The 19,864-nt window shown below is 37.5% G+C and overlaps 1 protein-coding gene across 12 annotated transcripts in view; it reads right to left on the bottom strand.

Annotated features, from left to right (window-relative positions):
• Nucleotides 1-483: 483 nt before the first annotated feature.
• The window catches only part of fam53b (family with sequence similarity 53 member B), a 184,217-nt gene continuing 164,836 nt past the window's right edge, over nucleotides 484-19,864 (bottom strand). For 11 of the 12 annotated variants that reach the window (XM_039769681.1, XM_039769657.1, XM_039769629.1 and 8 more), the window contains one exon: nucleotides 484-5,967. In XM_039769681.1, the coding sequence (XP_039625615.1) occupies nucleotides 5,659-5,967 (309 nt within the window). In that variant the 3' untranslated portion in view covers nucleotides 484-5,658. Of the gene's footprint in view, nucleotides 5,968-11,424; nucleotides 11,479-19,864 lie in introns of all 12 variants that reach the window. The other variant, XM_039769705.1, reaches the window with a different exon arrangement.

Below are 19,864 nucleotides of genomic sequence, written 5' to 3' on the forward strand. Positions count from 1 at the left end.
ATTAAAAAATGAAAGCACATCCATTTTCTATACCAACATTATCCTTGTGTTGCCTTCTGTTTCACCCCCACCAACGCCTCATTTTCTTCTGATCAATACTTGAATGATGTTTTCCAGTTACTTGCTTACTGAGCTAGCATACTAAACAAATGTTCTGACAAGTAAAAACACCTACCCAAGCAGCCCTGCCTGCTTTCGCCTGACCTTTAACAGATGAATAAAAATGAGTACCCTGCAGCAGAGCACATTCTAATACGAAGGCCTTGGGGACTGGCAAGCACTACAAATAATGGACTGGTGGACTTGTGTATCAAGTGTTAATCCACTGGGACAAGATAGAGCAAACCTTTATTTCTGAAAGACACTGTTTTTTTTTTTATATATATTTTAAATGTTAAATTGAGTTTTGATTTTACCAACAAATGACAGGTACCACATATATCAAAGCTCAAAGCTCGGTGTTTACAGACCTCCAGAGTTCAGTTCATGTATTTCAAAACATTTTATTTTTAGGCTGAGAGAAAACATACATAGGTGGGGTTCTCAAGGCTGCTTTAGTGGGCTGCTTTCATTTTTAGCTTTTCACTTCTGAAATATACTGTCAGCATCAGCAGCAGCGTCTTCAAAGGGCACTTGGGAGTCTTTGTGCATTCAAGACATTAAAAGATATCATAAAAATCACCTGTCCTCTTTTGTTTTCTGTACGTTTTTTAACTTGAAATTTAGTTCACCAGCTGGCCACTAACTTGCTAATTCAGCTGAACTCAAGTTTGAGGCCAATCCTAAGTTATGAATCTCAAGAATGATTAGAATTACAACAAGTCTATACAGTCAGGCAAACAGATCCTAGAGGTGAACAGTAATAAAGTAAAAATGGTTTGGGGAAAAAAAAGTAATGATAAAAAGAAGAGGTATTATTATCTAAACAGGCCATTGACAGCAGCCCAGGTTAAAGTCTGTACCAATGTAAATGAAACACTCTTTTTTAAATAAACAATTTCATGAACTTTTATTCATTCTTAATAAACTTGTTTAAAATGAACTTCATATCAATTCCTATTATGCAGACACAAAGGTAGTTTATGCCCATATGCTATATTCTGTTGAATCTTAGTCCACAAAATTTAGCTTACCATCACTGAGAAATAAATCAAAGAAATCTAACTAAATTTCTGTAGGACTATTAAGGATGATGTGTCCCTGGCGGTGGTGGTGGGGTGATGCGTATGCACAGTAGTTTTCACCATGTGCTAGCTCATAGCTTGCTCTAAATTAAAAAAAAAATTAGTGGCTTCTTCCTAAAAAATCTAAAACTTTTAGCGAGCAACTACTCAACTCATGGAGGGCCTCTAAAGATGCAAGTTTTCATCTTACGACACTAAACTGTGGGTCTTTAGACTTTCACTTTGTCATTTTCTAAAGTCAGACTGAGGACTCTGAATGGGTTCACAGTTCAGGCTCTGTTTTTCTATGACATTTAATTTACCTGAGTTTGTTTCCAAGAATTTTAGTTCATAGAGGTGTATTCTGTCTGTTTCATGTGCTCATCATGCACAATCTTTGCCTATGAATTTTTAAACACAGAATAACACTTTGCAATGATTCCTGCAGAGCAACCCATACATTCACACACACTCACACCTGAGCATATTCAGTGGAATATTTACCTGAATATTTAAAAATATAAGTAAACTCTACAGGGGAAATACACCCGCTTGACGTTATTTCAAAATTAATAAACAGTATTGTAAAATTTCAAACCACCAGTTAATTCTAAATTCATATATCAAGCACAAAAATAGGAAAAGCACAAATCAGACTACGAACAGAGTTCAAGTACAATCAACAATTCTGAGCTGTAAGAGACAGGTTACAACAAACACATAAAGCTTCTTGTGCCCTCTGTATGATCCCTGCTGGGGAGCCACATAGTATTCATTGTCATTCACACCTGAGTCTGTTCAATAACAAATATCTGAAGGTTAAGAAAGGAACAGAGAAATAAGTAAAGCAATGTGGGCCAACCTGCTGCAACATTAACATACAATTCTGTCATGTATAAAGCCATTGGTTAATGCTAATTTCATCGATTAAGCATAACATTAGGCACAGAAGCAGTCAGACTAAAGTTACAATCAAGAACTGATCAGTGACTAGAGACTAAGAGACTAGTTAAAAACAAACACATTCAGCCTCTTTGGCCCTCCATGGATCTAGAAGAGTCACTCTGAAACTTCAACTTATGCAGTTTACAAACAAGTTTTGTTTTTGTTTTTTTTAATAAAATAATGTTGACCTTTTGTTTTAAAAATTAATTGGAAAATGTAAAGTCAAATTGTTTTATTTTGCTCAAATCAGAATCAATGAATGTATGTCCAAGTTTTTTGCCTTGCTGAGTACTTGCATAATTTATGACATAGCAACCAACAATCAGCACAACATCCCATCACAGACATCTTGATATGCAAAACTATATCTCAGGACTACTCTAATCTCTGATACATGTTTAGTCTGATAGAATGTTTATGTTTATTCATTCAAACAGTGACTTAGTGCCTTAACTTTATTGATGGTTTTTAAACTTCTCAACAATAAAATTTAAATGTGGCCAACTACTAAGTAAAAGGGCAACAGAAATGTTCAAGTACAGTATGCGAGTACCCAAATTCATTTTCCATCCCAACCTAATATAGATGCACTGTTGCCATGCCTTCATGCAAGGATATAGCATAGAGGCATCTGGAAAATGGAAACTTTCCAGTCTGAAGACAACAGCCAGTTAACCCAATTAGCTACAATGGTTCTACCAAAGTGGCCTCAATTTAAACTGGCATTCAAAACACGGTTCACTTTTAATAGAAAGTACATTTTTGTAAATGAATGACTAATAGATTTGATTGAATATGAAAAATATTTCCATATTAAACCCAATTCTGATAAATGTTTAACATGTTGAGTTTAAAATCTTTTTTAAGCTGTCAAGTCGCATTTCTTTTTGTTCCCTAAAGCCGTTTTAATATGTTCAGTTGCACATACTGTAAAAAAATAAAACTCCCAAAGTCCCTGAATTACAAATTACTTCTATTGCATAGGTGCAGAGCAGTCCACTCTAAGATTACAGTGTAAATGTATAAACCATCTTATTAAGTTTAGCAAAGCAATGTTTTTGAAGCTTTCCAATCTGCATTTTTAACTTCATCTTACATCATGAAGTTAACATCTCATTACTTTCCATCTTTGATTTGATATGCCTAAATTTGAAAAAAGAGAGAAACAAGTAGTACTTTAAATCCTCCACAGAGTGACATGGACAACTGCATTACTTTTAAAAAATTAATTTCAGTAAAAATAATGTCTTTCACATGTTTTGTATAAAAATAGCATTCCGTTGTTTTATAGCTTCTTTTCCACTTCAGTTTTGGGTGCTAATACAAAGTATCGGTTGCTTTGTTCTACAAGATGGACAGTGGTCATAGAGGATAACCTGTTTTGCACTTAAGTTATACCCTATTGCTAGAATTTAGAATCTGAGGTGCTGGTGTTGCACCCCAGGCATAGCCAAAGCCACAGAGTGAACCAGATATTATCAGGCTGGGCTCATTATAAAGCAACATCAAAACTGTTGTTCCAAGAAAATCATTCACCTTCAATCAATCAGCATTAAAGTTGGGAGTCTGACATCATAAACCAGGAAGTACAAGAAAAAGAACTCAAAATCCCCCATTTGCAGGAGAAACAGACCCTTTTCCCTCTCCTTTGCAAAACCATACAACTTTCTTAGAGGTTGAGCAAAGTAAGTTAAAATTCCTACAGAAACCATTTTTTTGAATCTATTATTAAAAGTTTCAAATTGTTTGTCTCCAGGTATTAAGTCCCTTCTTTTATTGTATCTAAAACTGATCAGTTAAAGGTGAATAACAGTGCTGGAACAACAACTTCAATGCTGCTCCAGGGCAACAGAAACCTGAACATTTCAAATCAACTAAGGCCGCTTAGCAGTTCTAGTAAAGACATTACACCTTTACTCGAGCGACAAACAGAGCCACAAACTATCTTTATGGAGAGTTTATCATCAAGCCCCAAGACCTTACTGTGCCTACTTGGTAGATGTTTTTTTTTCTATTACCCCACTTTCTGCAGTAGCTTCAGGCACCTAAATCCACAGCAGGTGCAAGCAAAAAATACTCTAAACCATTTGAAATGCACCCAAAATATGAACACTAAAGGGGAAAAGAAGAATTCAAATAAGCAGTACAGAGTATTAATAGTGGTCGGGGCATTATGTATGTGAAAGACATTACAAGTAATACATTTACAGATAAAAGGCAATGAGGCTGTTAGTCCAATGCCTTTCACTGGAAACAAGATCTGGGCTTCCCTCACTAGTGTAAAAGGAGGTTATATAAATACACTGAATTGAATGGTATCCATTATTATTATAAAGTGCCTGTCCACAGCAATTTAGACAAATGCACCACATTTCAGCTCTTTCTGTGATGCTTTTTCTGTGTCAAACATCAAATCCAAATATAAGAGTCACTTCTTTGTTGTTGCTTTCAAAAGTAAAAAAAAAAAAACAACAGTAAAAAAAGCCTGATTCTGGTTTTATTGCTGTTCTATGTTACTCAATATACTCTTTAGCGGTCTATTCTGTGCTGCTTACATTTACACCTAAATGATATCTTCGAAAGCTTCAGTGTTGTGAACTTGAGGTAGGAAAAGAACAAAAGCAAAAAAATAGAAATATTGCTTTAAGCAAAAGAAGGTTCAACAGGTGGCTATGCAGTTTCATTTTGGAAAGGTCACTCCATACATGTTTTGCACACTACTAAGGATAATATAAACAAGTGGAGGCACTGGATTATCTTAGATTCTTGCAAAATTCAGTTTACCCACTTCTTTAAACTTAACTTTTTGTGCCTTTGGTGAATAAGAGACATTTAAAAAAAGAAACACTGACTAGTTTTCTAATGCCTCTTACACCTCTAAAGGGCTCAAATTCCAAAACTGTACCAGAAGACATGGCCTGAACTCATCAATCACATGGATAATTCATGCCCGAGATAATGAATCGAAAACCCCACCTTAACTTGCTTTTATCTGTAAGCTTTGTAAATCTAGCTTTTATTTTGTATTTCTGCCTCTACTCTTCATAAACCCTTTCTCCCTCAGCGGTACCATGTTTAAAGTTAATGCACAGCATTCAACAATTCACATGAAACCTTCCGCTCAGTTAATTAATATTGATTTCTGTTACAGTTCTGTGTTCAGTCAATTTCGTTATCCTGAAAATCCTTCAGCCATATCCTGCTGCTCGCCCATTAACAAACATGACACTCAGCATACCCGTCAGCCTTATTTCCAATATTCCTGATCAGTGATCTAACACTCAACTGAATTTCACCTTCTACACAGTCCAGCACCTTGAGTCCTTTGGTGTATTCACAATCCAGAGTGGTGCACTTAATTTCAGATTACATTCTGCAGATCTTGATGCAAAATCCACGTTGATGCAAAATGGGTACACTCACAAGGAATAAAAATTAGCTCTTTGTTTAGCTGACAGTTTCTGTATCCAAACACTTTTCCCTTCCATCTACATTACAGGATGTTGTGCAACTTCCAATATTCAAAGACAAATTTCCAAAGGTAAGGCAGTCAATTTCTTTCAATCTGTTCAATGTCCAGTTCTCCCCCTAACTGAAACACATTCTTCTGTGAGTCCCAGCTTTCAACTTCATCCATATGGCTGATCGCCTGTTCGTAGGTACCACCATCTGCTGGACTATATTGTAGCTCCTGTTTAGAGTCCTCCTCTTTGCCATTTTCACAGCTCTGTGGAAGCGCAACCTTATGTCCAGTGTCAGAGGAAAAGGCAGTGTCAAGGTCACTTTGTCTTGTTGTGCCATTAGTGGCAAGCAACTGGCTGCAGTTATGGCCAGTAATGTTTGGAAATGATCCGAGATTCTGTAAAAAGAACAAAAAATGTCTTAGATTCTTCAAAGAGAATAGAAGTGTTTAAATGTGTGATTGAGAATCCATTCAGAATCCAAAGCAATGCAGGACAATACCTATATTACTTTTAGGACATGAATATTTCCATCCATTTACACTCATACGTCACACCATCTAACAACACACCAGCTTTTGATATGCAGTATGTTGTACTAAAAACATGTCGTATATGGTCACTCTTAACCAACAGGCTTCACACTGGCCAACAAACAATGCAGTAAGTATCTGTGAAAAGGCTGAAGATATTAGCAGAGGTATGGTGTTTCTTAACAACACAAAAGGACAGATAAAATGCTGTAGCCAATTAATTTCCAAATATCTGCAAAGTAAAATGCACAATAATGTGAAATCAGATTCCATATTGTTTAGCCACCCTTAAGAATAACCCTTAGTAATTTAAATTTGATGGTGCAAATTGGTAGCAGTAACTCTGTATCATGTTCACTTTCATTGGCATATTTTGTAAATTGAATGTTTTATTATAAAATCAGGTTCAAAATCTTACCGGCCCAAGTTTCCCACAGGTAACATCAAACAACTTATCAGGGGGCCAGTGGTCACAGATTAGGAAACTAACAGAAGAAAGTGAAAAACATTTCTTCTATACCCATTTTTCTCACAGAGCCTATCTAAGTTAGCAAACAGCAGAATCGGCCATGAATATGTCAGTTTGTCTCAGGACTAACACGCCAACATCCCCATGATCACTCGCATGCTAAGATACAGTTTCCAGTTGAGCAGACAGCATGTATTTATACTGTGGGAAGAAAATGTGAGACTCTAGAGATAGATCATGCAAGCAAGGGGAAAATATACAAACTAGCACACATAAGGTACTCAAGGTGGGAATGGAATTGAGGTCCCAGTATTGTGATAATAACATTCTGAAAGAAGATACATGCTACAAGAAAAAAGTTATTGTTAATGGTGTACAGAAAAGCTGAAAATCTGCTAAGAATGTAAGTTGCTCCACAGGGAACGTAGAAACAAACCAGGGATTTAGCACATGCTCATCACACCAGTTCTGAAACCAACAACAAACTGCACACATACAGCTCAAGAATGAATGAGAAAAACTGACAAAAACATTCATGCAGATGATACTCATGTCAGAACTCCAAACAGAGGTGTGAGGCAGCATTGCCACAGTGCCATACTCATGCTAACCTTACCCATGCTTAAGAAAATACTGTTCTCTGTGACCACTAGCTGTAGGCTTCTTATGCTCAAGGAGGCAGAAACTTAACTTACTGTGGCTCAACATTTCTGAAAGAATTTCCAAAGATGTGGCTTATTTCACATACAGGAGACACACACAGTGATATTTGAGAAGTGAAATTAAGTTTATTGGATTTACAGAAAGTGTGCAATAATTGTTCAAAGAAAATCAGGCAGGTACATAAATATGGGCACCACAAAAAAGAAATGAAATCAATATTTCGTAGATCCGCCTTTTGCAGAAATTACAGCCTCTAAACGCTTCCTGTAGGTTCCAATGAGAGTCTGGATTGTGGTTGAAGGTATTTTGGACCATTCCTCTTTACAAAACATCTCTAGTTCATTCAGGTTTGATGGCTTCCAAGCATGGACAGCTCTCTTTAACTCACACCACAGATTTTCAATTATATTCAGGTCTGGGGACTGAGATGGCCATTCCAGAACGTTGTACTTGTTCCTCTGCATGAATGCCTTAGTGGATTTTGAGCAGTGTTTGGGTTGTTGTCTTGTTGAAAGATCCAGCCCCGCAGCTTCAGCTTTGTCACTGATTCCTGGACATTGGTCTCCAGAATCTGCTGATACTGAGTGGAATCCATGCGTCCCTCAACTTTGAGGAGATTCCCAGTCCCTGCACTGGCCACACAGCCCCACAGCATGATGGAACCACCACCATATTTTACTGTAGGTAGCAGGTGTTTTTCTTGGAATGCTGTGTTCTTTTTTCTCCATGCATAATGCCCCTTGTTATGCCCAAATAACTCAATTTTAGTTTCATCAGTCCACAGCACTTTATTCCAAAATGAAGCTGGCTTGTCCAAATGTGCTTGAACATACCTCAAGCGGCTCTGTTTGTGCTGTGGGCAGAGAAAAGGCTTCCTCTGCATCACTCTCGCATACAGCATCTCCTTGTGTAAAGTGCGAATGGTTGAACGATGCACAGTGACTCCATCTGCTGCAAGATGATGTTGTAGGTCTTTGGTGCTGGTCTGTGGGTTGACTCTGACTGTTCTCACCATTCGTCGCTTCTGTCTATCCGAAATCTTTCTTGGTCTGCCACTTCGAGCCTTAACTTGAACTGAGCCTGTGGTCTTCCATTTCCTCAATATGTTCCTAACTGTGGAAACAGACAGCTTAAATCTCTGGGACAGCTTTCTGTATCCTTGCCCTAAACCATGATGGTGAACAATCTTTGTCTTCAGGTCATTTGAGAGTTGGTTTGTGACCCCATGTTGCTACTCTTCAGAGAAAATTAAAGGAGGAGGAAACTTACAATTGACCCCCTTAAATACTCTTTCTCATTATAGGATTCACCTGTGTATGTAGGTCAGGGGTCACTGAGCTTACAAAGCCAATTTGAGTTCCAATAATTAGTTCTAAAAGTTTTGGAATCAATAAAATGACAACGGTGCCCAAATTTATGCACCTGCCTGATTTTGTTTGAACAATTATTGCACATTTTCTGTAAATCCAATAAACTTCATTTCACTTCTCAAATATCACTGTGTGGTGTCTCCTATATGATATATTTAACTGACATTTTTTTATCATAACAACCAATGATTTATACAGGAAAATAATGACTATTAACAAGGTTGTGGTTGTCCAAACTTTTGCATCCCACTGTATAAATGGTTTAATGGACGGCCGAAACCCCCAGGACGCTAGATGGCGACTTCTATGCAGCTTAGCGGTGCCCCAGATTCCCGCAGGGCACCATGGGAGATGGAGTTCAGCTTCACAGCCCTGCTGGGTACCGTGGGTGCTGTCAAGGGATGCTGCAGGGAGACACAGGGACTTCTGTTTCCAATATAGCTCGGAAGTACTCCCAAGTCATGGGGATGGAAGGACAGAAGTACTTCCGGGCTGAAGAAAATACAAATCTCCATCTGACCTGGAAATGCTGGTAAACCACATGGATGGAAGGACAGAAGCAATTCCGGGTCAAGGACTATATAAAGGACTAGTGGAGACCCAGCAGGAGAGCCAAAGTTTGGAGGGAGTGTCACGGAGTTGCTGGGAGGAGAGAAGTGTTTAATTATTGTTACATTACTATAGTTACAGTATTGCCTATTTGTTGTGGTGGAGGTGCTTTGGGGCACTATTGAGAAGAAAGTAAAAAATATTTCTTAGCACTTTTAACCTGTATCCAGTGTTTATCTGTTGGGGTGAAGGTGAACTAAAGCGTCCACTTTGTGACAATGGCAAGCCTGCATAGTTTTCCAGCTACTGTGGCAAAAAGGTGAGCAGTGCTTTTAAGGATAGCAAGCTACCTCAAAGAGACATGTAAAGAGCAGAGAATCCATCCATTGCAGCTCTCACCACTGACACTACACTATATATTAAGTGCACCATTTCTGATGTCAAACTTAAGTTACTTCAGCAATATGGGTCATTGCCACAAGGCAGAAGTAAAGATGAAACCATTATAGTTTAATCACAGCTCTGCTCAGCTTGGTCTGAATACTCTTAGAATGTCAAAATAGGGTCTGAGCAACAAGGTGTTTATAGCTCTAATGAATATTTTCTCCATGGCAAGGCCTATCAGCTTATTTTATATCAGGAAAACACATTACAATGAATTAGATACCAAGCCAATATGAATTCAATTAATACTACTGTTACATCAAATCAATACTGGTGAACCTCCTCTGCCCATACTTGGAGGGCTAAATGAATCCCAATATACAGCAGACCCTCTTACATGTTGATGAATCAAAAAGATAAACAGAAATTAGTCTTGTTTATTTAAATAGAATAATGAATTCTTGTCAAATTCTAAAAAAAAAAAAAAAGACTTGAGGTTTCTCTTCACAGACACAATGTGGTCTCTTCTAATTTTAAGCAAAAGAAGTCATTATTTTTCCACTATTCATTGTCGCCAAGGTCTGGGCAGCATATCTGCAACTCAGTTCTGTTACCTGACTTTCTATACTGATTGTTTTTTTGGTTACTTAAAAGAAAAAAGCTATACAACACTATGAAATGACATTTATGAAAATACATTACAACCAAGGCTAGAGCACTCCATTACCCTAGGAACAGATTATACATTCAGATATGCATGAGTGAAAGTGTTAAATCACTGCATAGTAAGCTCCCTGGGTCCAAGTATTCAAATTATCTGCTGTATTCACGAACTAACATTCTTCCAGTATTACTTGAGTAACAAAAATCTGTCTTCTGTTTCAACCTTGATATACTGTAATTCCTACTCTTAAGAGAAACAGATCAGTTCATACTGAAATCCAATGCAATTTACTGCATCATGCTTACTGCTTACCATAAGGTGATCTGTAAAGCAAAGCTGGCTTATTTATTTAATGACTCATCAGGTAGTTAGCTAGGCAGTCTCCACAAAATGTCAAGGCTGCTACAGAGTTAGAAACTCATTAGATTCTCCTAGCATGTTCTAAAAGCTGCAGAAAATAATGCTACTATCAGCAATGGGTTGTCTCCAGGCTGCCGTCTGACAGTATCTACACATCATATTGAACAGCATCCTATTATTATGCAAGTTTTCCTTATCAAGAGCAAAAACTGTAAAACCACATGCCAGGGCATCCTGTTGAGCAGCTATGAAGGAAACATTCACAACATTGAGTGTTGTTTTAAACTATGCTGTGGGTGGAGGAAAATGATAGTTTTGTCTTGTGCAAAGGTCTTGCAAATTCTTTCCATTAGCAACCACTGTAGCACATAATTGTTACAATCTCACCAATGGCCTGTATGAGGGAGTGAAAGGAAATCCAGTGACACAATAACCAGGACAATAGTGGTATGCCACTTCAGCAGCTTGTGTAATTTTCAGGTATGCAGTAAAACATAATAGAGACTATTGTGTAACAGTATGTATTTTTGCATTAGCTTTTAACATTAAGAAAATGTGTCATGACAAATATGGGGTAAAACCGTGCTGCGTCTCCAGAAAATAAAAAGCTATGAGCAGTGTGTTGCTGGGGACAACATCACTGATAAATACTTTTTTGGGAGATTTTTATTTCTTCCTTTGGGAAGCAAAAACTTATATAGTATGACTTAAAAAGTACCTTTTCTAACAATTAGGTAAGCTTTGATAATTTCTTTTTTAGATACCACAATAAAAAACTGCAGTAAAATATATACTAATTATGATAAGACTGTTGGCATAGAGTGCAATGTTTCTATACTTCTTGGATTAAAACTCAGCAATACCTTCTGGTTTATGACCAACTCTGTGCTGTGTGTCCATGTTCAAAAACATCCCTTCTAGATAGAAGACAAATATGACATGCATTAGGTTACATAGCAACATAGTTTGTAGCCAATTAGTGAAATAGGAAGGACAGTCCTAATATAATGTTAATCAGCAAAATCCACCAATGCATTTTTGAAGCAAATATGCTGTATTCACTAGTGACCTTGTTTGTTAAATATTTTCCTGGAAATGTGCCCTGTAGTCAGTTTGGACAAATATTTTATACACGTGTTTTGCATTGTACGTTGTCTGTCTTTTGAGTGCTGCTTGTCACTGCCTGGGCTTCCACACATTTAAATACAGGTGGGGGACCTTTTCTTGGAATGGGACTAAAAGCCACAAGGGGGAGATTAACAACAGCTTTGTGGGTGGGATCTTCATGCGTCTTGTCAGAAACGTTTCTGGTCATTACCCAATGACAGGTCTGACAACCAAAACTCAAAAGGAGAGAAGGAAGTAATTTAAGGAAGGAATGGCTGCTCTACGTCTGGGCATTATTCGCAGTTAAGGAAAGTAAAGAGATGGGTTCTATGAACGCCAATTGGAAAAGGTATAAACAACTCAACTGCTGTTGGCATGAACAAAGTTAGTGAGGTGGCCACCAGCACACCTTTTTAAGATGTTTTTTTTTTTGTTGGCTAGCCAATCATCAGAGGGTGAAATTAGAACCTTTTCGCCTTCGGGATAACATTATCTAAATATATTCCTTCTTGTGTCATCTTCTGACATCCTCCCCATGCCACATAGACAATATGACATAGGACTATTGTGTCTAGAGTCTCGTAGTGATAAACTCAGTATGTGTGTGTGTGTGTGTATATATATATATATATATATACACTAATAAAAGGCAAAGCCCTCACTTACTCATCACTAATTCTCCAACTTCCCGTGTAGGTAGAAGGCTGAAATTTTCTACATATACTGTAATGAACGTTAACTTGATGGCCGTGGGGGGCAGAGCTGCATGTGACATCATCACGCCTCCCACGTAATCACGTGAATGGACTGTGACCGCAGTACGTAGAAAAGAAGGAAGAGCTCCCAAAGAGCACTGAAGAAAAACACTAAATACTTTATTCGCGAGATACAAGTTTAATGAGAAGACACGAGGTATAAACGAGACTTTGGATCACTTTGTAACGGAGTTAAAATTGCTGTAACGAGAAACCTTTAAGTGCTCCACAGCTAACGCGGTCTTGCGGAAGCAACTTCGTCACGCTGCCACCAAATACTCACAGAAAAATCCACAAGTTAATACACACGCTGTCTCTAGAGTTTCTCCACACTTAATGTATTCCTCGCATCCCCGTTACACCCTCTGATCTCCCATTTCAATTCAGATGCCTCCAATTTCCAGTAAGGCTCTGCTGTGAGTGACATATACAACCATATTCATGAGTGCTGCTACTTCGGAAACAAAGCACAGTGTAAACCTAAACTTTAAATTAAGTTCATAGACAGGCTGCTGCTGGAATTTGTCATGCCCACGGGTAATGCGGGATACAAGTTTAATGAGAGGACGCAGGATATAAACGAGAGTTTTGATCACTTTGTAACTAAGTTAAAATTGCAGGTGAGGGGCTGTGCTTATGCAAATTCCCAGAGACTGTGTTTGTGGGAGATTGACAGCTAAGGCGGGTGGGGGAGTCACGTCATCATCTCCCCTCCCATTCACCTCATTTCGCTTTGAGCTGCGCTCCGCAGCTAACGCAGTGTTACGACTTTGTGACGCTGCCACCAAATACTCACAGAAAAATCCACAAGTTAATACACATGCTGTGTCTAGAGTTTCTCCACACTGAATCCTCCAGGCACTACTTACAAAAGGTTACATTGACAATTGTGTTATTTTTAAAATGTTTCCTTTTATTAGCACAAGCACAGCTGAAAAGCTTCGATGCATGTGCTCCATAACGTGTTAAAAATCACGCATTTAATCACAAGCAAAGGGGAACTTCTGTCAATGCATGATTTCCCGGTACACTGATTACATTGATCAGCGCTTCCTGATTCATTTTAGCCTCGCACCCCCTTGGTTTGAGAAGAAGTATGAAAAAATATGAGGTTAACACAGAAAAACAGATCACCAATTGAAGCTTTATGAATAATCGTTTCGCCATCAATAATTATTTTGGTAAAGCCATACTCAGTGTAATCCTCCTTCCATTTTATAATTTTTCCGCCACTAGACATGATTAAATGAACGGTAAAAAAGTAAGAGCGAAGCGAGGGTGATTTATTCAGGCATGCAGGCGACAGCTCAATAGCTCGAATTTGGATATAAGTAGCTTCTATTCAGTTGCCAGAAATATCTTTGTTAGGAATGGAAGTTGAATTTAGTCTTTAAATTTCTATGGTAAAGAAAAACTTACGCAATGATGACTACATTTAACTATATAAAGTCAAACCTTGTATATATAAAGTCATTCGCGAATATATAAAGTCAAAACTTGATTATATAAAGTCACTGTCGGAATAAATAAAAGTCAAAACTTGAATATATAAAGTCAGCGCTGGAATATATAAAGTCAAAAATTGAATATATAGCCTAAAGTCATTACCAAATATATATAGTCAAAACCCGAGTGTATAAAGACGGCGTTGGAATATTTCAGAATATATAAAGTAAGCGCTGGAATATATAAAGTCAAAACTTAAATATATAAAGTCAGCGCTGGAATCTATAAAGTCAAAACTTCAATATATAAAGTCAGCGTCGGAATATCCATCCATTTCCCAACACGTTGAATCCGACCACTGGGTCACGGGGGTCTGCTGGAGACAATCCCAGCCAACACTGGGCAAGGCAGGAACCAATCCTGGGCAGGGCACATGCATCATTTTCAAAACATTAACCGAACAGTGTTTTTTAAATTTAATTTTTCTGAATACGTTTTTGTTAACTCAGTTCAGTTCAGAGTCGTTTCAATCAATAGATTTTGACTTTCACTTTATATATTCAGGAGTGAGTTTATATACTCCGATGCTGACTTTATATAATCAGGAATGACTTAATAAATTCCGACGCTGACTTTATATATTCAGGTTTTGACTTTATATATTCAGAAAAAAGTTTTGACTTTATGTATACCGACGCTGACTTTATATATTCTGACGCCGACTTTATATATTCACAAAATCACTTTATTTGCCTGTTTAGCACCCCATAGTATATATGTGTGTGTATATATGTACACATGTATGTATATATATATATATATATATATATATATATATATATATATATATATATGTATGTATGTATGTATATATATATATATATATATATATATATATATATATATATATATATATATATATATATATATATATATATATGCCAGCAACACTCCTGACAATCACAAAACAATTACATTGTCAATCATGTTACGTTATTAAAATGTTTCCTTTTCTTTTTACTTCTCCGCTGCCAAGCGCGGGTATTTTGATTATATATATCAAAGACAAAACAATTACATTAACAATCATGTTACGTTATTTTAAAAATTTTTCCTTTTCTTTTTCATAACTTCTTTAACACACTACTTCTCTGCTGCGAAGCGTGGGTATTCTGCTAGTCAATAAATATCTATAATCGCAATAAACGAACAAAAAATAGCGTACAAGCCACGGATTAAACAAAGGAAATGGGTACCTGAACAGTAAAGTAAGTCTCGAATAGCTACACAATAACCATAAGAATCATAATAAACGAACAATAAAACAGTACAGAACCGCGAAGCAAGAAGAAACGACGGCCTTATATGGCGTTCGTTTATAAAGCAGCGGAGAAGCTGTGTGAAGGCAGCTATACAAAAAAACAGCAGAGCGCCACACTCTGAATGTATTCCTCGCATCACCGTTATACCCTCTGATCACCCATTTCAATTGAAATGCCTCAAATTTCCAGTAAGGCTCTGCTTCGCGATGACATTTAATAAGTCTCAGGGACACACCCAACAAAAGGTTGCAATTGATTTGAGGCAATATTGCTTTCCTCCTAGACAAAACTATACGTTGCATTCTCAAAAGTAATCTCAGTACACAGCTTGGTCATATTACAACTGGACTGCTGAACTGACAACGTGGTATACAAAGAGATCCGTAACAGATAGTTATTGGTATATTTTCCCTCAGTTTAAAAAGGTTTTCTTTTCTTCTTAATAAAAATTTTAAAAGCAGTTCTTTGTCGCTGTGAAGCGTGGGGATTTTGCTATATACAGTATATATATGTGTAGATATATATGTATGTATGTGTATATATGTACCTGTATATGTAGATATATATATATGTGGATATGTATATATATATATATATATATATATATATATATATATATATATATATATATATATATATATATATATATATATGTATACATGTAGATATGTATATACACTGTGTGCACAATTATTAGGCAAGTGAGTATTTTGACCATATCATCATTTTTAATGCGTATATTCCAACTCCAAGCTGTATTAACTTGAATGCTTATTGGATTTAAGCACGCCAGGTGATGTGTATTTGTGTAATGAGGGAGGGTGTGGCCTAAGGAGATCAACACCCTATATCAAGGTGTGCAGAATTATTAGGCAGCTAGTTTTCCTCAGGCAAAATGGGCCAAAAAGAGATTTAACTGACTCTGAAAAGTCAAAAATTGTAAAAAGTCTTTCAGAGGGATGCAGCACTTTTGGAATTGCTAAGATATTGGTGTGTGATCACAGAACCATCAAACATTTTGTTGCAAATAGTCAACAGGGTCGCAAGAAAGCGTGTTGAGAACAAAAGACGCAAATTAGCTGCCAAAGATTTGAGAAGAATCAAACGTGAAGCTACCAGGAACCCATTATCCTCCAGTACTTTCATATTCCAGAGCTGCAACCTACCTGGAGTGCCCAGAAGTACAAGGTGTTCAGTGCTCAAAGACATGGCCAAGGTAAGGAGGGCTGAAACCCAACCACCACTGAACAAGAAACATAAGTTGAAACGTCAAAACTGGGCCAAGAAATATCTGAAGACAGATTTTTTCAAAGGTTTTATGGACCGATGAGATGAGAGTGACTCTTGATGGACCAGATGGATGGACCTGTGGATCAGTAATGGGCACAGAGCTCCACTCCAACGTGGAGGTGGGGTACTGGTATGAGCTGGTATTTTTAAAGATGAGCTAGTTGGACCTTTTGCATTGAAGATGAACTCAAAATCAACTCCCAAACCTACTGCCAGTTTTTCGAAGACACTTTCTTCAAACAGCAATACAGGAAAAAGACCATGATTTTTATGCAGGCCAATGCTCCATCACTTGCATCGAAGTTCTCCACTGTGTGGCCAGCCAGTGAAGGCCTTAAAGATGAAGGAATAATGACATGGCCCCCCTTCCTCATCTGACCTAAACCCTATCGAGAACTTGTGGGCACTTCTTAAACGCTAGATTTACGGGGGAGAAAAACAATACACCTCTCTGAAGAGTGTCTGGGAGGCTGTAGTCACTGCTCCACAAAAGCTGATCGTCAACAGATCAAGAAACTGACAGACTCCATGAATGGAAAGGCTTATGACTGTTATTGGAAAGAAGGGTGGCTATATTGGTCATTGATTGATTGATTTTTTTTTTTTTTTAAATGTCAGAGATGTTTATTTGTAAATTTTGAGGTGTTTGTTTATTATTCTCACTATAACAGATGAAAATAAACAAGTGAGATGGGAAAATTTTCATTTTTCCTTTAGTTGCATAATAAATCTGCACACTAATAGTTGCCTAATAATTGTGTGCATATGTATTCCCCTGATGATGTTCACACTCACATTTCCGTTGTGAAACATTCAGGTTTCAGGTTTATTAACATTTTGGATTGACTGATAGCACTGTGTTTGTTCCATATTAAAATTAATCCTCAAAAATACAACTTGCCTAATAATTCTGCACTCCCTGTATATGTAGATCTGTATATATATGTGTGTATATGTATGTATGTGTGTATATACATGTAGATATGTGTATGTGTAGATATGTTTATATGTATATATGTTTATATATGTGTGTGTGTATTTTATATATATATATATATATATGACAGCAACACTCATAACAGTGACAAAACAATTACATTGACAATTATGTTACGTTATTTTGAAAATGTTTCCTTTTCTTTTTCATAACTTCTTTAAAACACTACTTCTCCGCTGCAAAGCCTGGGTATTTTGCTAGCATATATAATTATAGTTATCAGCTTGGCAGCAGCAGCTGATCAGACCACATCCCCTCAGCGTGCGTTCAGCAACCCCCATAACAACACGAGCAGCACAGACGCAAAGTGTGTGTGTGTATATATATATTATATATACTGCCCCAAAAAAATAAAATAAAATAAATATATATATATATATATATATATATATATATATATATATATATATATATATATATATATATATTATATATATATATACTGTCCAAAATTAAAGGAACACTTAAAAAATATACCAGATGTCAATGGGGAAAATAATGGGTTTAGGAACGAAAGGATGCCACATTGTTTGATGGAAATGAAAATTATCAACCTAAAGAGGGCTGAATTCAAAGACACCCCGAAAATCAAAGTGAAAAAATGATGTGGCAGGCTAGTCCATTTTGCCGAAATTTCATTGCAGCAACTCCAAATTGTACTTAGGACGTTGTCCTGGAGGATCTCCTCTCAGATCTGGACCAGAGCATCACTGAGCTCCTGGACAGTCTGTGGTCCAACCTGGAGGGGTTGGATGGACCTAAACGCAATATCCCAGAGGTGTTCTATTGGATTTAGGTTAGGCAAGTGTGGGGGCCAGTCAATGTTATCAATTCCTTCATCCTCAAGGAACTGCTTGCATACTCTCGTCACATGAGACCGGGCATTGTCGTGCACCAGAAGGAACCCAGGACCCACTGCACCAGCATAGTCTAACAATGGGTCAAAGGATTTCATCCCGATACCTAACAACAGTCAAGGTGCTGTTGTCTAGCCTGTGAAGGTCTGTGCATCCCTCCACTGATATGCCTCCCCAGACCATCACTGACCCACCACCAAACCGGTCATATTAAATGAGGTTATAGGCAGCATAATGTTCTCCACTGCTTCTCCAGACCCTTTCACGTATGTCACATGTGCTCAGGCTAAACCTGTTCTCATCTGTGAAAAGCACAGGGTACCAGTGGTGGACCTGTCAATTCTGGTATTTTATGGCAAATGCCAATTGAGTTCCATGGTGCCAGGCAGTGAGCACAGGGCCCACTAGAGGACATTGGGCCCTCAGGCCACCCCTCATGAAGTCTGTTTCTGATTGTTTGGTCAGAGACATTCACACCAGTGGCCTGCTGGAGGTCATTTTGTAGGGCTCCGGCAGTGCTCATCCTGTTCATCCTTGCCCAAAGGTGCAGATACTGGTCCATACTGGTCTTAGAGTAACTGCTTGTCTCCTGGAATCTTTTCCATGCCCTTGAGACTGTGCTGGGAGACACAGCAAACCTTCTGGCAATGGCACGAATTGATGTGCCATCCTGAAGAAGTTGGACTACCTGTGCAACCTCTGTAGGGTCCAGGTATTGCCTCATGCTACCAGTGGTGACACTGACTGTAGCCAAATTTCATTTACATACATACATATATACATACATACATACATACACACACATTGTATGTGGGGTTTCTAATCAAGGTGCATCTTTCATGCTTTCATGTATCAAGTTTATATTGAGAGTTTTTTGTGTATAGTTATATGTATACCTGTGGGGTTATCTGTACATGTGCGTCCTTTGAAGTTAAAATTTGCAGTGAATGTGTATAGGTTTATTTATGTATATAGGGGTGGGTAACTGATTGAAGTGGCAGCTCAATTTAACTTTATACAATCTATGCTCTGTCAAAAAGAGATAAGTAAATGAATTTACATGGTATTTGGAGAGGCTATACATAGACTATCAGTTAAAATATATCTATTTTTCTGTCCTTTGGAGATTGTAATACAACTGTTAATTTTTGGTTTTTTCAGGCTTTACATGACTGCAAGCCTTGGGAGGAGAACATCAAAACAGCCTAGGTCAACTGTTTGAAAAAGAATTTAATTTAAGATTTAACTGACAGTGCAACATACTGTATCTCACACTGATATCTCACATTGCATTTAGGGGGATTGTAACAAGTGTCTACAGACATGTCAATATCGAGGTAGCATATACAGCAGTTAGGGCAGCACATAGGATAGTCAAAGTGATTAGGATAGGATAGATTTACCTGAATTACATAGTATAATCTCTCAACTGAAACCCTCCACCTGCGTCCTTGATCCAATACCAACCAGGTTTTTCAAAGAAATATCAGGCGTTCTAATTGACAATATTCTGGACATAGTTAATTCGT

This window comes from Polypterus senegalus, chromosome 1, assembly GCF_016835505.1.
Source record: "Polypterus senegalus isolate Bchr_013 chromosome 1, ASM1683550v1, whole genome shotgun sequence".
Classification (NCBI taxonomy): Eukaryota; Metazoa; Chordata; class Cladistia; order Polypteriformes; family Polypteridae; genus Polypterus; species Polypterus senegalus.